Genomic DNA, 21,332 nt, shown 5'->3' with positions numbered 1-21,332 from the left:
TAAGGGGGAAAACAGAAAGAAAAGTAATAGAAAGAAAAGCAATGAATAAATGAATAAAGCAAAGAACATATACACAAGTAGAAATTAAAATGTAACATAACATTTAAGCCCAAATATGTAAGTGATAATTAATTATAAATAACTAAATATGCCAAATAAAAGACAAAGCTTAGCAGCTTCGATTTAAAAATTACATGCTGTTTACAAGGGACATGCCTTAAATTTAAGAGCACAGAAAGGTTGAAAGTAAAGGTTGGGGAAAAGATAAAATGCAAACACTAACCAAAATATACCTAACGTAGCTATACTAAAATCAGACAAAGTAGACTTTAAGGAAAGAAGTATTGCGAGAGATGGTGGGCTATTTAATGATAAAAGGGCCAGGAGCCAAAAGATAAAACAATTCCAAATTTAATTGTACTTGATAATTCAGCCTCAAAGTATACATAGCAAAACTTCACAGAATCAAAATAAAAAAAAGACAAATCCACATCATGGAATATCATTTTAAGACACCTCAGTAATTAACTGAAAAAGTAGAGAAAAAATCAAAAGAGATAAAGACTGAACAATGCAACCAACTTGACCTAATTGATATATAACACACAGAGAAAACAATTAACTGAAGAAGGGCAATGTACATTCTTTTCAAGTATACATGGAATTGTCAACATTGACCTAATGTTGCACCCAAAGACTGAAATCAGACACAAGTTCTTTGACACAATGTAATTAAGCTAAAAATCAAAAACTAAGGTCACTAAAATATCTTCATATGTTTAGTTAATAATTTTCTTTTTTTTTTTAAGGTTTTATTTATTTCAGAAAGAGAGAGAGAGCACAAGTGCCCACACAAGCAGGGGGAGGGGCAGAGGGGCAGGGAGATGGAGAGAATTTCTCAAGCAGACTCCAAGCTGAGTGTGGAGCCTGACATGGGGCCTGGCACGGGGCTCAATCTCACAAGCTTGAGATCATGGCCTGAGCTGCAACCAAGAGTTGGACGCTCAACCAATGAGCTACCCAGGCACCCCAATAATAATTTTCAAAATAATCCAAGAGTCCAAAAAAGATCACATGGAAATTTTTTTACATTTATCTGCACACAATGCAGACAAAGTCATGACTAAAGGGAAAAAAATAGGCTCAAATGTATATATAAGAAAAAGAGAAAGGCTGCAAATCAATAACCATTCATCTCAAGAAATAGAAAAGGAACAGGAAATAAACTCTCCAAAAAAAGTAGAAGAAAATATGGAACAGAAAATAGTGAAACAGAAAACAACAACAACAACAACAACATAACAGAGAGGATCAATCATGAATCAAAGGTGAGTTCCTTGGTAGGTCTAATAAAATCGATAAAACTCCCTGCAAGACTGATCCAAAAACCAAGCTGACACAAATTACAAATATGAGGAATGAAAAGGGGGGCATCACTGCAGATCCTTCAGGTATTAAAAAAAAAAAAAGGTAATAAAAGGACATTATAAAAAAAGCTTCATGTCATTAGATTTAAAAGCATGAAATTGACAAATACCTACAAAAACAGAATGGGTCCTAAGTGACAGAGAATAAAGAAAATCTAAGTAGTACCATAATTATTAAGAAATTGAACCTATAACTAAAAACCCTTCTCATAAAAAAATACTCCAGGCTCAGATGGCTTTACCTATTAATTCCATCAAACAGTTAAAGAGAAAAATAGCACCAATCTTAAATTCATACACAGGATAGAAAAAGATGCAATACTACTCAGTTTTTTTGAGCCCAGCATAACCTTGATACCAAAACTTGGCAAGATCATAAGAAAGGAATATTCCAAGACAATGGATAAATATAGATGAAGAAAAGAAAATCAAGAAAATAACAGTAAACTGAATCCAGTGATATAATAAGAGATATATTCATCAAAACCAAACTGTGATTATTCCAGAAACACAAAGATGGTTTAACATTTTTAAAAAATGGAATTCAACACATTATTAAAAAAGGGGGGAAAATCATCCAATCACCTCAAAATTAAGATATAGTACTTGATAAAATTAAACACCATTCATGATAAAATTTCTTAGCAAATTAGGAATAGAAAATTTCCTAATCTGATAAGGATTCTATTAAAAAAAAACTACAGAGAACATCATACTTAATTATGAAATGTTAAACACTTTTTTTTTTTTAACTCTGAGATTAGGAATGAGACAACGATGCCTGTGATCACCACTTTAATTCAACATCACAGTGGAGGTCCTAGCCAGAGCAATAAACAAAGGAAAAGAAAAACAAAAGTATAGGGATTGGAGAGAAATAAGGCTTTCTTTTTTCACAGATGGCATGACTGTGTAGATGGAGAATCCAAAAGATTCAACAAAGTATTAGAAATAAATGAAGTTGGGTGCCTGGGTGGCTCAGTTCATTAAGCGGCTGCCTTCAGCTCAGGTCATGATCCTGGAGTCCCAGGATCGAGTCCCGCATCGGGCTCCCTGCTCGGCAGGGAGTCTGCTTCTCCCTCTGACCCTCCCCCCTCTCATGCTTTCTCTCTCTCAAATAAATAAATAAAATCAAAAAAAAAAAAAAAAAAAGAAAGAAATGAAGTTAACAGGTCTCTGGATATAAGGTCATGATATCTAAATCATCAGATTTTTATATGCCTGCAAATAATGAGTAATATTTTAAAATATGATTTATAATAATAACATCAAAACACAAATAATTTGAAATCTTTAATTAGGATAACTTGGATTAGGGGCACCTGGGTGGCTCAGTTGGTAAAGCGACTGACTGGATTTCAGTTTAGGTCATGATCTCAGGTCCCTCAAGGGCTCTGCACTCAGGGCAGAGTCTGCTTAAGATTCTCTCTCTCCCCCCCATCCCTGCTCCACCCCCACTCATGTTCATTCACTCGCTCGCTCTCTCTAAATAAATAAAATCTGAAAAAAAGAAGGAATAACTTAATTTAATAAAAAATTTATAGTTATGCAAGATCGCTACAAACAGAAAAAACTAGGAAGTTTTATGGGGAAAAAAAGTAAAGAAAACCTCAGTCAATGGCAAGATTCACAGATTGAAAGATTCAGTATTTTATAAAGATGTCAATTTAGCCCCACATTAATTCTATAGATTTAATGCACTCACAATAAAAAAATCCCTGCAGGTTTTTTGTGGCAATTGATAAACTGCTACTAAAATGTATATAGAAAGGAAAAAGACAAAGACTAGCCACATTAAACTTGAACAAGTAGGTGGACTTCCTCTACCCAATACCAGGATATATCATAAATTTATAATGAGATATTGTGACATTTATGCCAAGATAGCAAAGTGGACCAACAGAACAAAGAGAGACCAAAAATAAACCCAGGCATGGGCAGTTACTTGATTTATTATAAAGGCAGCACGGCAGAGCAGAAGCTCTCTTCCATAAATGGTGATGGTCAACTGGATAGTAAATTAAGAAAAAATATGGGCCCTACTTCATAATCACAAAAACAAACTCTGGATGAATCATAGTAAAGGCAAAATGATAAAGATCCCTGGGGAAAAATGTTTTCATGATGATGCACTAGAGAAAGATTTTGTAAATAAGACAAAGAATTAATTATAAAGACAAAGATTGGTTTTGACTACCTGGATAATTATTAAGGAACTTCTGTTCATCTACAGACACCATTAATAGAGTGAAAAGGCCAGAATAGGAGAAATTTGCAATACATATAAGGGTTCAAACCTAGCATACATAAACAATTCCAACAAATCCATAAGAAGACAAAGACAATACAACTGAATAAAATGGGAAAAGAATTAACAGACACTTCACAAAAGGATATTCAATGGCCCATAATCCTTAGATCCCAGCCATCAGGGAAATACAAATTACAATCACAATGTTATACCATTGCATACTGCTCAGAATGGTTACAAAAAAAATACTGACATTACAAAGGGCTGGTGAAGATGTGAAGCAACTGAAATTTATAAGCTACTGATAGGAGGTATAAATTGGTATTCTTTGAGAACTTATTCAACAAAAACATGCACAAAATGAGCCAGAAATTCCACCACTAAAAGAGAAGTACGATGATGTTCATAGCAGTACTGTTCATAAAAGCCTCAAAGTGAACACAACCCAAACGTCTGCCCAACATTAAAACTGATAAATTATGGATCAGTGATGGACAGAATACTGCACAGTGGTGTTAAAAAATGCTACATCTAACAAGATGAATGAATTTCACAACGTCAACAAAAAAGTATTATATATAAAGCTCAAAAACAGATAAAACTAATTTATGGCGTTAGAAGTCAGAATTGTGGTTATTACTAAGGAAGACAGAGAGATTTGTGATTGGAAAGAGTGTAAGTGTGTGAGGGGGCTTCTGGAGTGCCAGTAAAGATTTATTTCTTGACCAGGGTGATGGTTTCATGGACATGCTCACTTTGCAACAGTTCATCCAACTGCACACTTAGCATGAATACTTTTCTCTGTATGTACGTCAATAAAAAGTTTTAATAATTCATGAATCTATGTCTCCAGCCTTGTTCAAACTAACTCATACCTCACGTCTTCTAATGCTGTGTTCACTTGGTACTTTGATTCAAATCAAGCCTCAAAATCTCAGTTAACACAATCAAAACCAAAATCATTACCCCTTTGTTATGAGTTGAGTTGTGTTCCCCTTAAGATACAATGAAACCCTCAATTCCAAGTACCTGTGAATGTGACTTTAGGAACCAAGATTCCAAAGACTTTGGAAATAACGGTCTTTGCATATGTAATCAAAATGTAAGTTAAGATAAGGTCATACTGGAGGAGGGTAGGCTTAATCCAATGTGACTGCTATCTTTATACAAAAAGGAAAACGCCATGACAGAAATGCCATATGACACTAGACGAAGAGATTGTAGTAATGCAATCCAAGGAAAGCTACAGATTGATGGCCACCATCAGAAGCTAGGATGAGACAACAAAGAGTTCTTCTACCCAGAGTCTCAGAGGGAATGTGGTCCTCCTGACATTTTCATTTCAGACTTTCTAGGCTCCAGAACTGAGAGAGAATAAATTTCTGTTGTTGTAAGCCACCCAGTTTGTGATATTTTGTTGTGGCAGCCCTAGGAAACTAATACACCCTTCCATGTAATATCTTAATTCTTACCTCAACCTCCCTTTCAGCAATATTTACACTATTCTCCCATCTATCTAATACACAAACTCCAAATGCACTCCTCATATACTGGGATCATCAAGAGATATTTTGCCTTTTAATTATCTATTGTTTTTAAACTTTTCCCTTTCATTTCTACCACTGCCATCCTAATTCAGGCCTTAATAACTCCACAACTAGACTATCCCACTTATGATAAGTATTGCTTAACTACTACTTTCCTGTGTCATTTTTTCTGTTCCCAAACTTTCAGTAACACTCTATTATATCATATTCAAAAGGTGCTTGGCAGTCTGGCTCTATTCTACTTTTTTCAATACATAAACACAATTGGTCCTCAAAAACACATTTTTTTTAAGATTTTATTTGAGAGCAAGAGAGCACAAGCAGGGGGAGTGACAGAGGGAGAGGGAGAAGCAGACTCCCCACTGAGCAGGGAGCCTAATGTGGGGCTCGATCCCAGGACCGTGAGATCATGACCTGAGCCGAAGGCAGACGCTTAACCAGCTGAGCCACCCAGGCACCCCCACATTTTATTCTTTACCAGCTAGTTTTTCTCAGTACCTAGAATAATTCTGGTAGACACTGCTCAATTAAATACTAACCACCAACATAAACTTATCACTACCTCCACACCATTGTATTTTACAAGGTCATGTTATGCCAACTCATGCTTTCAAATACCCATTATTTTATTCATTCTTAGTTAATATCTTATTCCATTTTTGCCCCAAAAATTCTACTATGAAGTCCCATATTACCCTACACTCATTTATTCTCAAAATATATCACTTATATCATAAAGATCCAAGCCTTGCCACAACCTCCCTTTCTTAGACCTTGACATGTCTCTATATCTTCACCCATCATTTTATTATCCCCTATCTAGTAGAAAGAACTGAGCTGCTCATCATTTCTAAGGCTACCCTCTCTCATCTGTGATCTTATCTTTCTACTTACTTTCTGTTCCTGGACCTTACCATTATCAATGTGCTTCTCCCACTGTGCCCCACCCCCCGCCTCATCAAAGACAGACAAATATCATCATAAAAACTAAAAAAGATTTTAAGAGAAATTAAGGAAACAATCCCATTTATAATTGCTTCAAAAAGAATAAAATACCTAGGAATAAATTTAATCAAAGAGATGAAAGACCTGTACTCTGAAAACTAGAATACAGTGATGAAAGTGAAGATAACACAAAAATACATGAAAAGCTATACCATGCTCATAAATTAGAAAAATTAGTATTGTTAAAATGTCCATACCACCCAAAGCAATCTACAGATTCAATGAAATCTCTATTAAAAAAAATAGTATTTTTCATAGAACTAGAATAAAAAATCCTAAAACTTGTACAGAACCATAAAAGACGTTGAATAGCCAAAGCAATCTTAAAAAGAACAAAGCTTGAGGTATTGAAATCTCAGATTTCAAGATAGACTACAAAAGCTGTATTAATTAAAAAAGTATAGTACTGGCACAAAAACAGACATATAGATTAACAGAACAGGATAGAGAGCCCCAAAATAGCCCCACACTTACATGGTCATTAATCTATGATAAAGGAGACAAGAGTATATAATAGGGGGGAAAAAAGTCTCTTCAATAAAGGATGTTGAAAAAACAGAACACCTACATGCAAAAAAAAAAAAAAAAATGAAACTGGACCATTTTCTTACAGCATACACAAAAATAAAATGGATTTAACGACCTAAATGTTAGACCTGAAACCATACAACTCCTTAAATAAGACAGAGGCAGTAATCTATCGGACACTGGCCTTAGCAACATTTTTCTAGATATGTCTCCTCAGACAAAGGAAACAAAAAAGCAAAAATAAACCTTATTAGGACAAAACCCAAATAAAAAACTTTTGCACAGCTAAGAAAACCATCAACAAAACAGAAAGGCTACTTACTGCGTGGGAGCAGATATTTACAAATCATGTATCTTGTAAGAGGTTAATATTCAAAATATGTAAAGAACTTATACAACTCAGGACCAAAACAAATAATCCAATTAAAAATGGGCAGACAACCTGAACACACTTTTTTCCAAAGAAGATATAGAGGGCCAACAGACACATGAAAAGATACTCAACATCATTAATCATCAGGAAAATGCAAATCAAAACCACAATGAGCTATATCTCCTTACACCTGTCAGAATGGCTAGTATCACAAAGTGGAGATATAACAAGTGTTGGCAAGGACGTGGAGAAAAGGGAACTATATAGCACTGCTGGTGGGAATGTAAACTGGTGAAACCTCTTGTGGAAAACAGTACAGAGGTTCCTTAAAAAGTTAAAAATAGAAATACCATGATTCAGTAATTTCACTACTGGGTATTTACCCAAAGAAAACAAAAACACTAAATTTACTGCAGTTGTTAAGGAAGCAAACTGAGTGTCCATCAGTAGATGAATGGATAAAGAAGGTGTGGTACATATGTATACACACACACACACACACACACACCGGAATATTATTCAGCCATAAAAAAGAATGAGATCTCGCCATTTGTGACAACATGGATGGACCTAGAGAGTACTATTCTAAGTAAAATATGTCAGACAAAGAAGACAAGTACCATATGATTCCACTTATATATAAAATCTAAAAAAAAATGGAAGAAACAAAAAATAGAATCACAAATACAGAGAACAAACTGGTGGTTGCCAGACAGTAGGGGGTGGGAGGGATGGGTGAAACAGGTAAAGGAGATAAGAGGTATAAACTTCCAGTTATAAAATAAGTCATGGGGATGATAACTACAGCATAGGGAACAAAAAAGTCAATAATATTATAATAACATTGCAGGGTGACAAATGGTAACTATACCTACTGTGGTAAACATAGCCTAATAATGTATAGAATTGTCGAGTCACTATGTTGTACATCTGAAACTAATAGAATACTGTATATGCTGTGAATTGTGTAAGACTGTTGAATCACAGACCTGTACCTCTGAAACAAATAACACATTGTATGTTAAAAAAAAAAAAAAGATAGTAGGAAGGGAAAAATGAAATCAGAGGGGGAGACGAACCATGAGAGACTATGGACTCTGAGAAACAAACTGAGGGTTCTAGAGGGGAGGGGGTGGGGGGATGGGTTAGCCTGGTGATGGGTATGAAAGAAGGCACGTATTAAATGGAGCACTGGGTGCAAACAATGAATCATGGAACACTACATCAAAAACTAATGATATAATGTATGGTGATTAATATAACATAATAAAATAAAATTAAAAAAAGAATACTGTATATGTCAACTATACATCATTTTTTTAAAAAAAGCTTTTCTTCAACTTTTTGTAGTGACACCATTAGAAAGTATATTCCCCTGTGCTATGATAACAATTTCCGGTTTCTAAGAACAGCAATGCCAGTCTAAGAGGCAAAGCTATAACATCCAGTGTCTCAAGAAGCAAAAAGCAATGACCTTGACAGACTGCCCCTTGACATTATCTTGGCTGTAGTCCTGGATATGGTTCTAGATGCCTAGCCTCCTTTGGGTCTTAATTTCCATACCTGAACCACCTGATATCCCTCAAAAGACTTCTTTTAATGAAAGTTAAATTTCTAATATTTGTAATTCAGAACCTTGACTGATGTCTTAGTCAACTCAGGCTGCTATAACAAAATCCCATAGACTAGGTAACTTAAACAGCAAACATTTCTCATAGTTCAGAGGATAGGAAATCCAAGATCAGGGTGCTAGCATGATTAGTTCTGGTGAGAACTCTCTTCCTGGCTTACAGATGGCTGACTTCTTACTGTATCCACAACATAATGTAGACAGGAAACTCTGATGTCTCTTCCTCTGCTTATAAGGCCACTAATCTCATTATGGGGGTCTAACCTCAAGAACCTCATCTAAATCTAATTACCTCCCAAAGAACCCTTTCTAATAGCATCACATTGGGAGTTAGGGCTTCAACATATCAATTTTGGGATGACAAACATTCAGCCCATAACAACTGATACATTATTCTTCCCCTTCAAATTACTCTTTCTCTTTTCCATCTTTCCCAAGAGTAGGCCCTACCCTACTACTTCTTAACTATCCCCTCATTTGTTGATTTTTTGGAATTTGACTTCTAACCACTTTTACTAAATTACTGAGTCATCCGTGGACTCCTCTTAACTACTAAATATTTTGGTCTATTTATCAAGTAATTTTTTTTCTAGATTAACCTCCCTCCCCCTTCTTATGCAATTAAAATACCGCAATCTTGAAAAACGTTCCCAGTCCCCTACCCACTTCCCTTTCCTCTCTTCTTCCTTCTCTTCTCCCTCCCTTTTTCCTCCCCCCCTCCCCCTCTGCCTCAAACAATTCATCTATTCCAAATACCTCAATCCCGATAATTCCCAATTCCACATACTACCCCCACCATCTCATAATAAATTTCCAACTACAGCTCTAAAATATATCCTTGAGGCACCACAATTTAAATGCCTCTGAATAAGTTACGGGACTAAATCAATCCTTTTACTATCCTTTTCTAGCCATTCAAAAGACAAGCATTAAGTACATATCCAACTCTTCCTTCTTCACCCACTATGATATCCAAACACCAGGTATTCTGCTCAGATCCATCTCTCCATTCAAGCCTTTTGCCAAATTGTCATTTGTCTCCACAACCTTGTTTTCCGTGGACAATTGCAACGGTTTTCCCTTTTGTCTCTCATATCTCCAATATATCTTATACATTGCTGTCAGAGCTATACAATATCCTCAAATCACAGAAAGATTCAGTAGTTAGTTACCTGGCTTCAAAAGCTCCTCACTGCCTACCATACAAAGTCTACTCTCCTCAGCATCAGCAAAATATTTAAAAATCCATGACTTCCCTACAAAAAGCTCATGCTTGAACCACATGGAAACATTCCTTCCACAGAGTTCTCAGTCCAGTGTTTTTTTTTCAGCCTGGAATGCCCCTTTTCTTTGACTTTTCCTCGCAAACGGAAATCTAAATTCTTCCTGCAAGGTTCAGCTACAGAATTAGATCTTCTATTAAGTCTTCCTCCATTGCCAATAAAACTGCTCCTTCTTCTATAATCCCACAATACTCTTATATTTCTAATATAAGACAATTCATTTTCCCTTGCATTATTGTTAGTTGTATTTACAAAGCACTTTATTGCAGTTTAATAAGGATTTCATTTAATTTTCACAGCAACTCTGTAAATGATTTAGCCACCTTTATAGGGAGTGAAACAGGCAGAGAGGCTAAGTAACTGCATTTAACACACACACACACACACACACACACACACACTTCTAATTCCAAATCTCCTAACAATTAAGTTTTACATTTATTAAGAAAGAGTCCAAAGCCCCTTGCATACATAGTCCTTTCTGTGTAACAGATGCTTTGTGTTTTAATATTCTTTTCCCTGTTTGAAATAACCCTGTTTTACTTGTCCGAACTTAATCCATTCTTGAAGACAGAGCTCAAAAGTTTCATCTCCTCTAATTAGCTTTCCTTGACTCTTCCAGGCCCTACTAATGTTTTTTTAAGGTTGTATCATACTACTTGCAATGTTTTTTACAAATATCTTTGTTTATATTTTAGCATGCAGTTAGTCTTACTAATGGGTTTATAAACTTGGCACCAACCACTAGATCTTATTTCACTGAGGTATCCTCTAAACTACCTAGCAGTCGGTTGGTGCTATATTACCTATTTCCTGATTGATGCTCAATAGTCCCCTCTCTATCCCCTGCTCTAATTTCTAAGTCCTTTTTTTTGCATTACAGGTATGGATCAACTGTTGTGACTAAACATTATATTTTAACAGTAAATATTACTCAACCCACTCCTGAAATTTAAAGTTCACATGTCAAGTAAGTATTTTAATCATCTGCTGGAAGAAAAATCTAGAGTGACTATTTTAGATGACTGTAGAGGGCAGCAAAGCAACAGTAGTATCCCCAAAGAAAGCTACGTATATTTCTTAGGCAATTTCAGATTTGTTTTTATATTTTAACAGATATTGTTAGGATTAAAGTTTTTAGAAGGCAAGAGACATTTCTGCATCCTCTATACAAATTTCACCAACTACTTATGTATTTAAACATTTTCACTAGCAGTTATAAATATAACAAAACTGTGTCAATGTCCAGATCCTTTTATATACAATATGGAAAAATAAGTTTGATGAACAATAATGCATGGCTTCAAAATAGCCACCATAATTGCTAATTCTTATGAATCTAAAAGTTGAAATACTTTTTCATTAAAAAGTGTAAAAATAATCTATCTTAAATACAGAAAAGAATGTCAATAGTCTAAACAGTCTTATTTCTTGCTAAGGATAGATGTCACCATTAGTGTTATTAATTCTAGCCTTGATACGCCTTCTTTTTGTTATTCAAAATCAGTCAGGCAACCACAGGAGCTATACCAGTTTTCAAAGAAAAAAACAATAAATCTCTGACACTGCACCCGTGTACAACAAACAGAAGGTAACAACTTGAAAGAGAATAGGAGTTCCTACCATTATACTTTAATATTAAAGTTCATTCTGGTTTTAATATGAATTAGCCAAAACTATCATAAAACAATCATATGCTTATAATTATATTTATAATCAGATATTTACAATGCTTACAAGGATGGTGAAACTACTATAAAAGTTGATACAACTGCATTACTTGCACATGTTACTCAAGGCTTTTCTTTGTGGTAATTTTTTTAAATCTCTTTTAAGTTTAACAAGCAGAAATCAGAGATTTAGAGCAGCTGCTAGAGCCATTAACATATGCAGACTCATGGTTTAGTGAAAAATGCTATGATGTTCTAGCCCTGTGCCCTTAATGAGAAGGATAGAACTGTAGCTAAGTACCTTCTCCCACTTGAATCTCTTCAGTAAAAACTAAACAGAGAAGCTTTTTTAAAATTTTGCATTTAAAATAAATGAACCAGGGTATCTCTAAGCAGATTTAAAAACTAGACAGTTCAATGGTGTGACTCAGTCAATATTAAATTGAACTTATAGCCATGAATGATTATCTCTAATCTAAATCAAATTAGAAGGGAATTTGGAGTTCATAATGACAGGACACTTGTGAAATGAATCTTAATCTAGCCCGCAATAGCTATGACTAAACTAGAAATCATATTAATAAATTTCAAAAACAATGGCCTAAAATATTTTAATAATGACAATAATGTTTATCATGGATAACACACAGAAATAATTACTATATGAAAATGGTCTTGCCAGAGTTTAGCAATACTAACATTTCATTAATATTTTTGTTTTTCCTCTAAATTGAAGCCATTAGAAAAGTCGAGTACACTCTTAATTTTATACAATGTTCTCAACACTGAGTTGGAGTCCTCACTGTATGCACCTATTTTTGTAATTACCTCCTGGTTTTTTCATGTCCTTCCCAATAACAGCACTGACATATTTCCATTACAAAACAATTGGCTATCTTAAATTTACCCAACTTATTTCAAAAATTCAAACCCAGAGTGAGATATGTTATATATAAAGTGAGGTATGTCACACAGAAGCTGCTTAAACTACGTATGTCCTGGGATAAATAATACACAACTGATTTTGCAATACCAAAGGAAAAAAAAATTGCATTCCTCCTAGAAAGTCAATTTTGCAAACATCTCAGATTTAAAATGGATAAGACAATGGTGAATAGAGAGACAGAACTAAAGAAAGCAAAAGGAATTTTTAGAAAAAAGAAAAACCAATAAAGAACTACCTCATCAAGCAACATCTTTAAAACCTAACAACCTCTTCTAGTTTTATATATAATATATAATAAATTTATATAAATAAATAAATATACACACATATACATTATACATATACACATATATACACATATATATATATACACACACACACACACACACACATACATACATTCCCCCTATCTTGGAAGGTAGGAATAGGAATGTCAAAATAGGAATAATATCAAATACACAAATCTCTCTAAGGATAGATTTTCTAGTGTGTTTTGTAAAATATAGTTTCTTCAACATAACAGATATTACACAAAAAAATTTAATTAATTTGTAAAACAGGATCTCTTACGGAAGAATTTCTTAGACTATTAACAATCTAACTTTAAATAAGGGGGTTATATGGTTAGTTTTTCCCATTCCCAAGTCTATTTCACCATGGTACTTTCTCCCAGAAACATATCTTCTGAGACTTAAGTTCCACAGAAACACTTTGGCAAACATTGCTCTAAACCTAAAAACATGAAAAAAAAAAAAAAAAAGTGAATAGAGTGTGCATGTTTTTCCCTCTAATGACTGCATGTCACATTATTAAACACCGAAGAGGGCAGGCATCCAAGGACTAAGGAATAAAAGATACCTAGGATCAGATAAGAAATAAAATCAAGTTCAGAAAAGTTTCATAGTTACTTAGTATAGCTATTATTCTATTATTTCATTTCAACATGAAAGATGAAATCATAAACCAAGTATTCTCTTGATGCCATTTACAGTATAGCAAATTTGGTCAGTTTCTTAAACAGGAAAAAAAAAGCAAATGTTAAAATCTATATAGTTTGAAAAATAATTTGTTTATTCTGTGATATGTGTTATGATACATACAATGAAGCCTGAGGCAAGATCTTTAGGCAAAGAGCACATATCACAAAACAACTTATAATTAAATACTACATAACAATTACAAAGACTAACTACTTTACAAAGAATTTGCTCACTTTAGGCAAGAAGTGGTAAGAGAAGTCTTCACAGAGAAAATTAACCTTAAACCAGGTACTTCAGAATCTGAGTTGGCAGGCAGGAAGAGCAATGTCATTTTAGGCCTTGTAAGTAAGGGCCAAAGAAGGGCACAACCTACTTCAGAGACATGTATGGTTTAGACCTGCACTGACCAATATGGTAGCCTCCAGCCACAACTGACTACTGAGCACATGAAATATAGCTAGTTTAAATGACGACTGGTAAGTATAAAATACACACCAAATTTCAAAGACTTACTACGAAAGAAAATGTAAAACATCTCAACTTTTTAATATCAAATTGCAAGATGAAGTGATATTTTGGTTATGTTGTGTTAAATAAAATATATTATTAAGGTTAATTTCACCTGTTCCTTTTATTATTTTTAATGTGGTATCAGAATAACTTAAAATTATGTATATGACTCATTATATTTCTGTTGGACAGTGCTGGATTAGATTAAATTTGATTTTGCTATTAAAATCTTGAAATAAAGAAATCTGAGTGCCTACTACATGCCAAGCACTTCTGATACATGAGTGCACAAAACAAGTGGAATATATTGACATCTGGTCAAATCATAAATTAAAATATAATAAATAGCATTCATCAAGGAAAGAAAGAATCATCTGAAGATGTCTCTCAAAATACAAATGCCCCAATCCCCAGGCTCCATATCCACCCCTCTTGCAAAAATTGTCAATCCAGGAAGTCCACAGTGGGGCCCAGAATGTTGTTTCAAAAAGATTTCCTAGTAACTAAGATATGAATGCACCTGCACGCCCTACTTCTGCTGACCCTGGCCAGCCGAGAACAGTGATTTATAGTCCCCCCCACCTTTATTTCTTCTGAATAACCCTGAATAACCTGAGAGCCTAAAAAGCCTCCACTCAGTGCAAAGCCAACCTATTTAAAATAACTTTGATTCTTTTTAACCATTAAAGAAAATCAAAGTTTTTTAAAACTTTCCTATCTATAGAGCCCCATGTATAATTTACTATCTTACACCTAAAAAAGTACTGAAAAGCATACTGCCAATCTTAGCCACTTAATCCAGTTATAAGCTGGCATATTTTCACACATGCCTAAAATTCCAGTTTATGAATATCTACTCACGATACAACAGGTAGTTTTTTCCTACTCATCTTAATTAGCAGATGACTGTTGGGGAATTGCAAGAAAAACAATCTCCCTAGATGCTATACTAAAGAGAATATGTAAAATTCAGAATAAATCTGCAATACAATATCCTTTCTAAAATAACTACAGTACTTGCAAAATGGCTGTATCTAAACTCATAAGGGGCAGCTCTCACTAAAATTTTAAATTAATGACCTATGGTATAATAAGTGAGTCATTTAGGATAAAACTTAAAGCTCACCCTTGATAAAGATTCACAACAAATTTTATTTAGATAAATGACTAAATATGTCAGAACCTATATAAAAATAGAAATCTTAAGTTTTATAATATTCAGGAAATGATACATATTCAGGACTTTAAATAATTTTAGATAAAAACACAAAAGGTAATCAAAAGTATGACATTTATCGTATTTAGATTTTTGGATCTGAATGCCTGGTACATAAAATCATCTAGTAGTCATCCCATTACTAACTTAAGGATTATTTGATTTTATCCTAAATTTATATATTAATAGCCATTATTAATTAAATGTCACATCTTTCACAAACTAGTTTGTCTTTATTATGAATTGTTATGCGCACCTTAATAGAGTATAGAATATGCTATAAAAATGTTATTTACTCTCTAATTTTAAAGGGCCAAATTACAAAATGTCAAAATACTCTATTTTTTAAAAAGGGTATCCCATCCAGCTTCTTTTCAGTAATTTTCAAATAATAGGCAATAAGCCGTAAGTTTTACTTCTTACTACACTGATACAAAATGTACATCAGAGTTGCTGAATCACTAAATTAAACATATATAAATATATGGAAGCATAGGTGAAATAAACAGGGCAAGACTGTAAATACATACATGCACACACAAATATATAATTGCCCAGCGTTTTCCAATTCCTATTTCTGATGCTATAGCTAAATGCAAGAATGGAAGATTTGGGTCTTTTAGCTTGCTTCTAAATTTGGTTCACTTTCCAATTATATCTGTTTAAGATGCAGAAAGATTTATATAGGCAGTGTGTATTATAGGCCCCAATCTGATAACTTGATAAACTTAATTGTGACACTTTTCTCCAACTCTACATTTTCAATATGAACACTAACATTCCAAGCAACCTTATGGAACTGCCAAATCTTAAAAGGCATTCTACATCACCAAGGGAAGATTCAACTTGGTTCCATACAATTACACAAGTTAGTTAATTTCACTGTATCCTAATATTCTCAAAATTGGTCTTCTGAATATTTATCTGAAGTAAATTTAACAAATATTTGAAGAACACTGACTGCATTATACACTCAAAATAAAGATGTGAAGTGCAAATAGAGTAAGTCAATTACCTTGAAAACCCAATTATTCAAGACATCCAGAGTAGAATTTAAGAATGACAAACACTACGCAGGTTAGTTTATAAGGTGCAATCTAATAAATGCTAACATTTGAATGTTCATTATATTCCATGCACCCTGTTTTATTCTTTGATTTAATCCTCTCAACAACTCTATAGGCAAGGTGATAACATTTTTTTTTTAAAGATGAAAAACCTTAAGTTTACTGAGGTTAAACAGCTTGCCAAGGATTCAAAAGGCTAGTAAGTGACAGCCTTTTTTCAGAATCAAACTGCCTATTTAGTATCTAAACCATAAAGAGCAGAGAGAGAGAAAGCAAACTTGTACCACCTACCACAATGCCTAATCTCAATAAGATCTGACTCAATTGATTTTTTACTTTTTTTAAAGATTTATTTATTTGAGAGGCGGGGGCAGAAGGAGAGGGAGAGAAGCAGAATCTGCTAGAACCCAGGACCCTGAGATCATGACCTGAGCTGAAATCAAGAGTCGGATGCTCAACCAACTGAACCACCCAGGTGCCCCTCAACTGATATTTTAAAAAGTAATTCTTTTTTTTTTCTCAGTTCACATTCATGTAATTTTACCTAATGAGTTAGGTATCCCTCTTCTGGGCAACCCCACAGTACCTCATACAGATCTCTATCATAAACACTGCACTGTCCTATGAACAACTATTTCTTTCATGTCTATCATCACAATGCGGTAAGCTCCTTGAAGCCAGGACTCTGCCATACTCATGTTTTATGTCCCCACGTGCCTAACAAGTGCCAGAATACAGAAAGTACTATAAGTGCTGTTCAAGGTTCAATATAATATTAGATCTTCTTTTTTATCACCTTCTAACATTCTTCTTCAGATAAAACCTTGATGAAAATGAAAAGTCATAGAATCCTAGTTTCAAATAGGAATTGACAAAGGTCAAGAAGCCTTTACCTTCTCCTTCCTTCATTGATACCATATCCCAGGTAGTATTCTCTACCTTTCAAGAAAAATGGTGGAAGGAAAGTGAGATAAATCTAATCACCTATGAATTAATTATTGCCATCATAGAAAAATATGGCTGAAACTAATATAACATTGTGTGTTAACTCTACTTCAGTTTAAAAAAAATATATGGAATTCCCGAATAATGAGCTTTAAATAAATGAGATTTACGAAGTCACATGGTATTGCAAATCTAGTCCCCTTGACCTTTATACCTAGGAATTTCTTAGGCTTAAAAAACAAAAAGCAAAAAACTTGACAGTTTGTAAACATTTAAAAGTTCAGTTCTTCATATAAGACAGTGTACACCCGCAAAACAACATAAATGATGTCATTTTTTACAGCTTTCAGAGTATCAAGTCTACCAGTTGCAAGGGTTTTCTTTTTTTTTTAAGCAAATGAACATGGTATAAAAATTACCTTGCACTAATAGATGATACTGCAGATGTTAAGCATAGCTAAGGTCGTGCTAAATTTACATAAGCAGCGTATCAAAAATAAGAGCAAAAAGGAAAAAATATCCGTAAATGTTGAACAAGTAAAGGATTCTGATTAACAAATCAGATAATCATCTCTTTAAAGCCTAAAAATCTTTTCAACTCTAAAACTGACTACTCAAACAATAGTACACATAAAACCTTGTCAGTAGTACTATGAATGTCAAATCAACAAACAGGTTACGTGAAGAAAATTCTACTTCCATACTTATTAAGCATCCGTAAGTCAGGACAACTGTGCCCTACTCAAAGACTGTCTAAAATGGAGAGAGGTTGATGGAAAAAAAACTTGTCATAAGGGCTCACAAATTAGGGTGTTATTAACACTATAAGCCAGAAAAGGAAGCTTTTTAAAAGAACAGGGCACACAGTAACACAAAGCTAGTGCCTGTCCCTACAACTACAAGCAGAATTGACTAAAAACTTCAATTTACACCTGCTCTAAATCACAATCCATTTGCCTATTTTACGTTAATTTTTAGGACCTAAAGTAAAAATATCAAGCCCCTCCGATAGGACATTACTAAAGAGGTTAAAAAAAAAAAGCTCCTTTCTTCTTCCACATGAAAACCAATGCATTCCTTCAAAAGTAATCAACACTTCACTTGTACAAGCACTATGAAATTATTACTCAAATTCTATATCCTTGATTATCTGCACATACCACCTAGTTTCAGTCTTCTATAAGGCTTCGCCTAGCTAGATAAGCCTTTATTGGAGATACAAGTACTATTCACTGGGTCAACACAATCTAAATCAGGCTAGTAAACTGTTAACACCCCCTCCAACTTTTCTCCCACCCAACTATAATCCACAATCCTCCCTAATGGAAAAGAACAGTACACAAATTCAACCTAGAATCTTAAATCAATTTAAAGAGGTAACAGCATTAAGAACTGTGTTGTGGAACCAAACAGCTGGGGAGTGGAGCTACAGAAACAATGTAGATTAGATAACAAGCAGTTTATCAAACTATACTCTGTAAATCAGAAACTTTCATTACAATGCTTGAAACGTGGTGGTGAACTGGTAGAGGAAATTCTCAGCCTATAAGGGGCACTCAATCTCTTGAAAACTCTGCCTCCCTCATAACCAACTACCCTGACACACCTCCCGGAACAGGACGCTCTTTCTTCTAAATCACACCATCCCAGAAATCTGCACACATCTCTCCTTTAAATAAATACTGATAAAACTTCTGGTTTCATTTACGATTTCATTAAACACAGATCCAACAGCAGCCTTAATGTACCAATAAAAATGTCTTGGGTAAACCAATCTTTAGCAAGCGTTAAGTTTTTGCTTCTCCACCTTCCTCACCAAGTAAGTGTCTTAGAAATGAATAACTTCCTGCAGTATTTCAGTATTATCAAAAGATACACAGAGTTAATCCCCAAAGACTGGTGACCTTACTTTCCCAAATCACCGCCTTCCACTAATGATCACTTACGTCCATCTCTCTTGCGTGAGAGATCAGATTTTTTTTTTACACGATCCTTAAGAGAGATCAGATTTTTTTTTTTACACGATCCTTAACAAGTGTACTTCTAGTCTCCGATACCTAGGAACAGAATTTACAAAGACACTAACTCCCAAATGTGACAGGAAAGCTGTAACACAAAACGAGGGAAGAAAGAGACGGGAAGAGGCGTGGGGTTTGTTTTGATCAGAACAGCCAGGGCACAGTAGATGCAATCAGGTATTTAACACATAAATCGAAGTCCCGAAGACAAACAGGGTTCTCTAAAATAAACATGGACAGTGTGAGAGACGTCCCACAAACTGGAAGGCAGCGACGGGCTCAATGCAACGCGACCCAGAGGCTGCGAGGGCAGAACCGGGCCGGACGACCGTAGAAAACTGACTGCAGGGGATGCTGTAGGGTGGGCTAACATGGTGCCTTCTCCAGGGTGGAAGGCGATGAGGGGTTGGGAGCCAAAGGTTTCATCCGTCGGGCTCTGGTCCCAAAAGGTATCCGGGCTCAGAGCTCAAGTTTCACGGCGGGGGGGAGGGAGGGAAAGGAGGCAGCAACCGTGCAGCCAGGCACCTTCGCCCCAGCCCAGAAGTCCGCGCTCTCGGCTTCCTCCGCGAAAGAGAGAGGAGGTAACGGTCCCCGGAGCAAACACTGAGGAGCTCCCAGCGCACCCAGCATCGGCGTCGGGCAACCGCGCGGTGAGCGGGGGAGGGGAGGGGAGGGGAGGGGAGGGGAGCGGAGCGGGCGGCCGGCGCTGCACCCGCCGGCCCCGGCCCTTCCCCGGCCTCGCCCCGGGCGCGGCGAAAAGTTTCCAGCCAAAGTCCGCGGCACCCGCTCGCGCAGCCAACCGCCGAGCACAACTGCCTCGCCGCCTCGGAGAGCGGCCCGCGCCGGCCCGCCACGGCGCCGGGACCCTAGGTCGCGCCTCCCTCAGCCCGCGCCGGACGCCGAGGTTCACCTACCACAGAGCCGGGAGAAGAGCAGCAGCGGGAAGAGCAGCAGCAGTAGCGGTGGTGGCGTCGGGGGCGGCAGCAGGAGTCCGGCCCCGGGGGGAGAAGCGGAGGAAAGTTGTGCTTTGCCGCCTCCGGGACACAGCGGGGCCGGCCCCGGGGTCCGCGCCATCCCCCACCCTCCCCCCGGCCCGCTGGCTCGCCCGCCCCCCCCCGCGGCTCCCCCGGCCCCGGCGCCTTAGGCGCTGGGCGGCGGCAGCAGCGGCCGCGACGCGGCGGCGACGGCGGAAGGTCCGGCGCGCGGGTCCCCAACTCCCAGTTCTTGAGCCGTCGCCGCCGGCTGACACTGAGCGGAGCGCTCACGGCTGCCTCGACTCCGCCGTCGCCGACGCCACTGCCGAGGCTGAGGTGTGAGCCGCCCGCCGCCGCCGCCGCCGCCACTCCCCTCCCCCAGGCACCCGCCCGCCTCGAACTCCTGGGAACTCGGAACGCACCACCCCGCCCCACACGGGAGGGGGAGAGGAAGCCGACCCTCAGAGCCGGCGCTGGGACTCGCCCGCCCTCCCCGCACAACTCCAGCTCCCGTCTGATCGCGGACTGCATGCAGCGTCTCCTCCCACCCCGCCCTCCTACACACGCTCCTCCCCCTTCAAAAAAAAAAAATCTCTTCTCTCCACTTTGATAACGGGTTTCTCCCAAAGCAGGGCTTTCAAAAGGACAGGAAAATCTGGAATAGGTTAGTAGGCCCCGCCCCTCGTTCCTGCCTCGTCCCCGCCTCGTTCCCCCCTTCCCAACGTTTCCAATGGTCTCGCCCACTCCGCCCCTCGCGGGTCCACCGCGGCCCGGGCGCAGACGGAGGCGGAGGGCGGCGGGACAATCGTGCTGGCTGCTCGCCTTGTCCGGGCCGCGCTCTCCCTCTGGCGGGGAGCCGGGACAGGAGAGGGGGGGAGTTAGGAGGGGAAGGCAGGATGGGGCTGCCCTTCCGTTGCCCACGCTAAAGGTCCCTGTCTAGGAGGCTGTACATAGCCTGCAGA

General features: G+C 37.2%; 1 protein-coding gene across 3 annotated transcripts in view; it reads right to left on the bottom strand.

The window, feature by feature from the left end:
• Positions 1–20,476, bottom strand: part of NECTIN3 (nectin cell adhesion molecule 3) — a 123,004-nt gene extending 102,528 nt beyond the window's left edge. For all 3 annotated transcript variants that reach the window (XM_036088798.2, XM_078065833.1, XM_036088797.2), the window contains exon 1: positions 20,311–20,476. In XM_036088798.2, coding sequence (XP_035944691.1) covers positions 20,311–20,470 — 160 coding nt within the window. In that variant the 5' untranslated portion in view covers positions 20,471–20,476. The remainder of the gene's footprint in view (positions 1–20,310) is intronic.
• Positions 20,477–21,332: the final 856 nt, after the last annotated feature.

The sequence above is a fragment of the Halichoerus grypus genome, chromosome 1, assembly GCF_964656455.1.
Source record: "Halichoerus grypus chromosome 1, mHalGry1.hap1.1, whole genome shotgun sequence".
Classification (NCBI taxonomy): domain Eukaryota; kingdom Metazoa; phylum Chordata; class Mammalia; order Carnivora; family Phocidae; genus Halichoerus; species Halichoerus grypus.
Note: the sequence above shows the minus strand (reverse complement) of the source record. Positions and strands in the feature narration are given on the sequence as shown.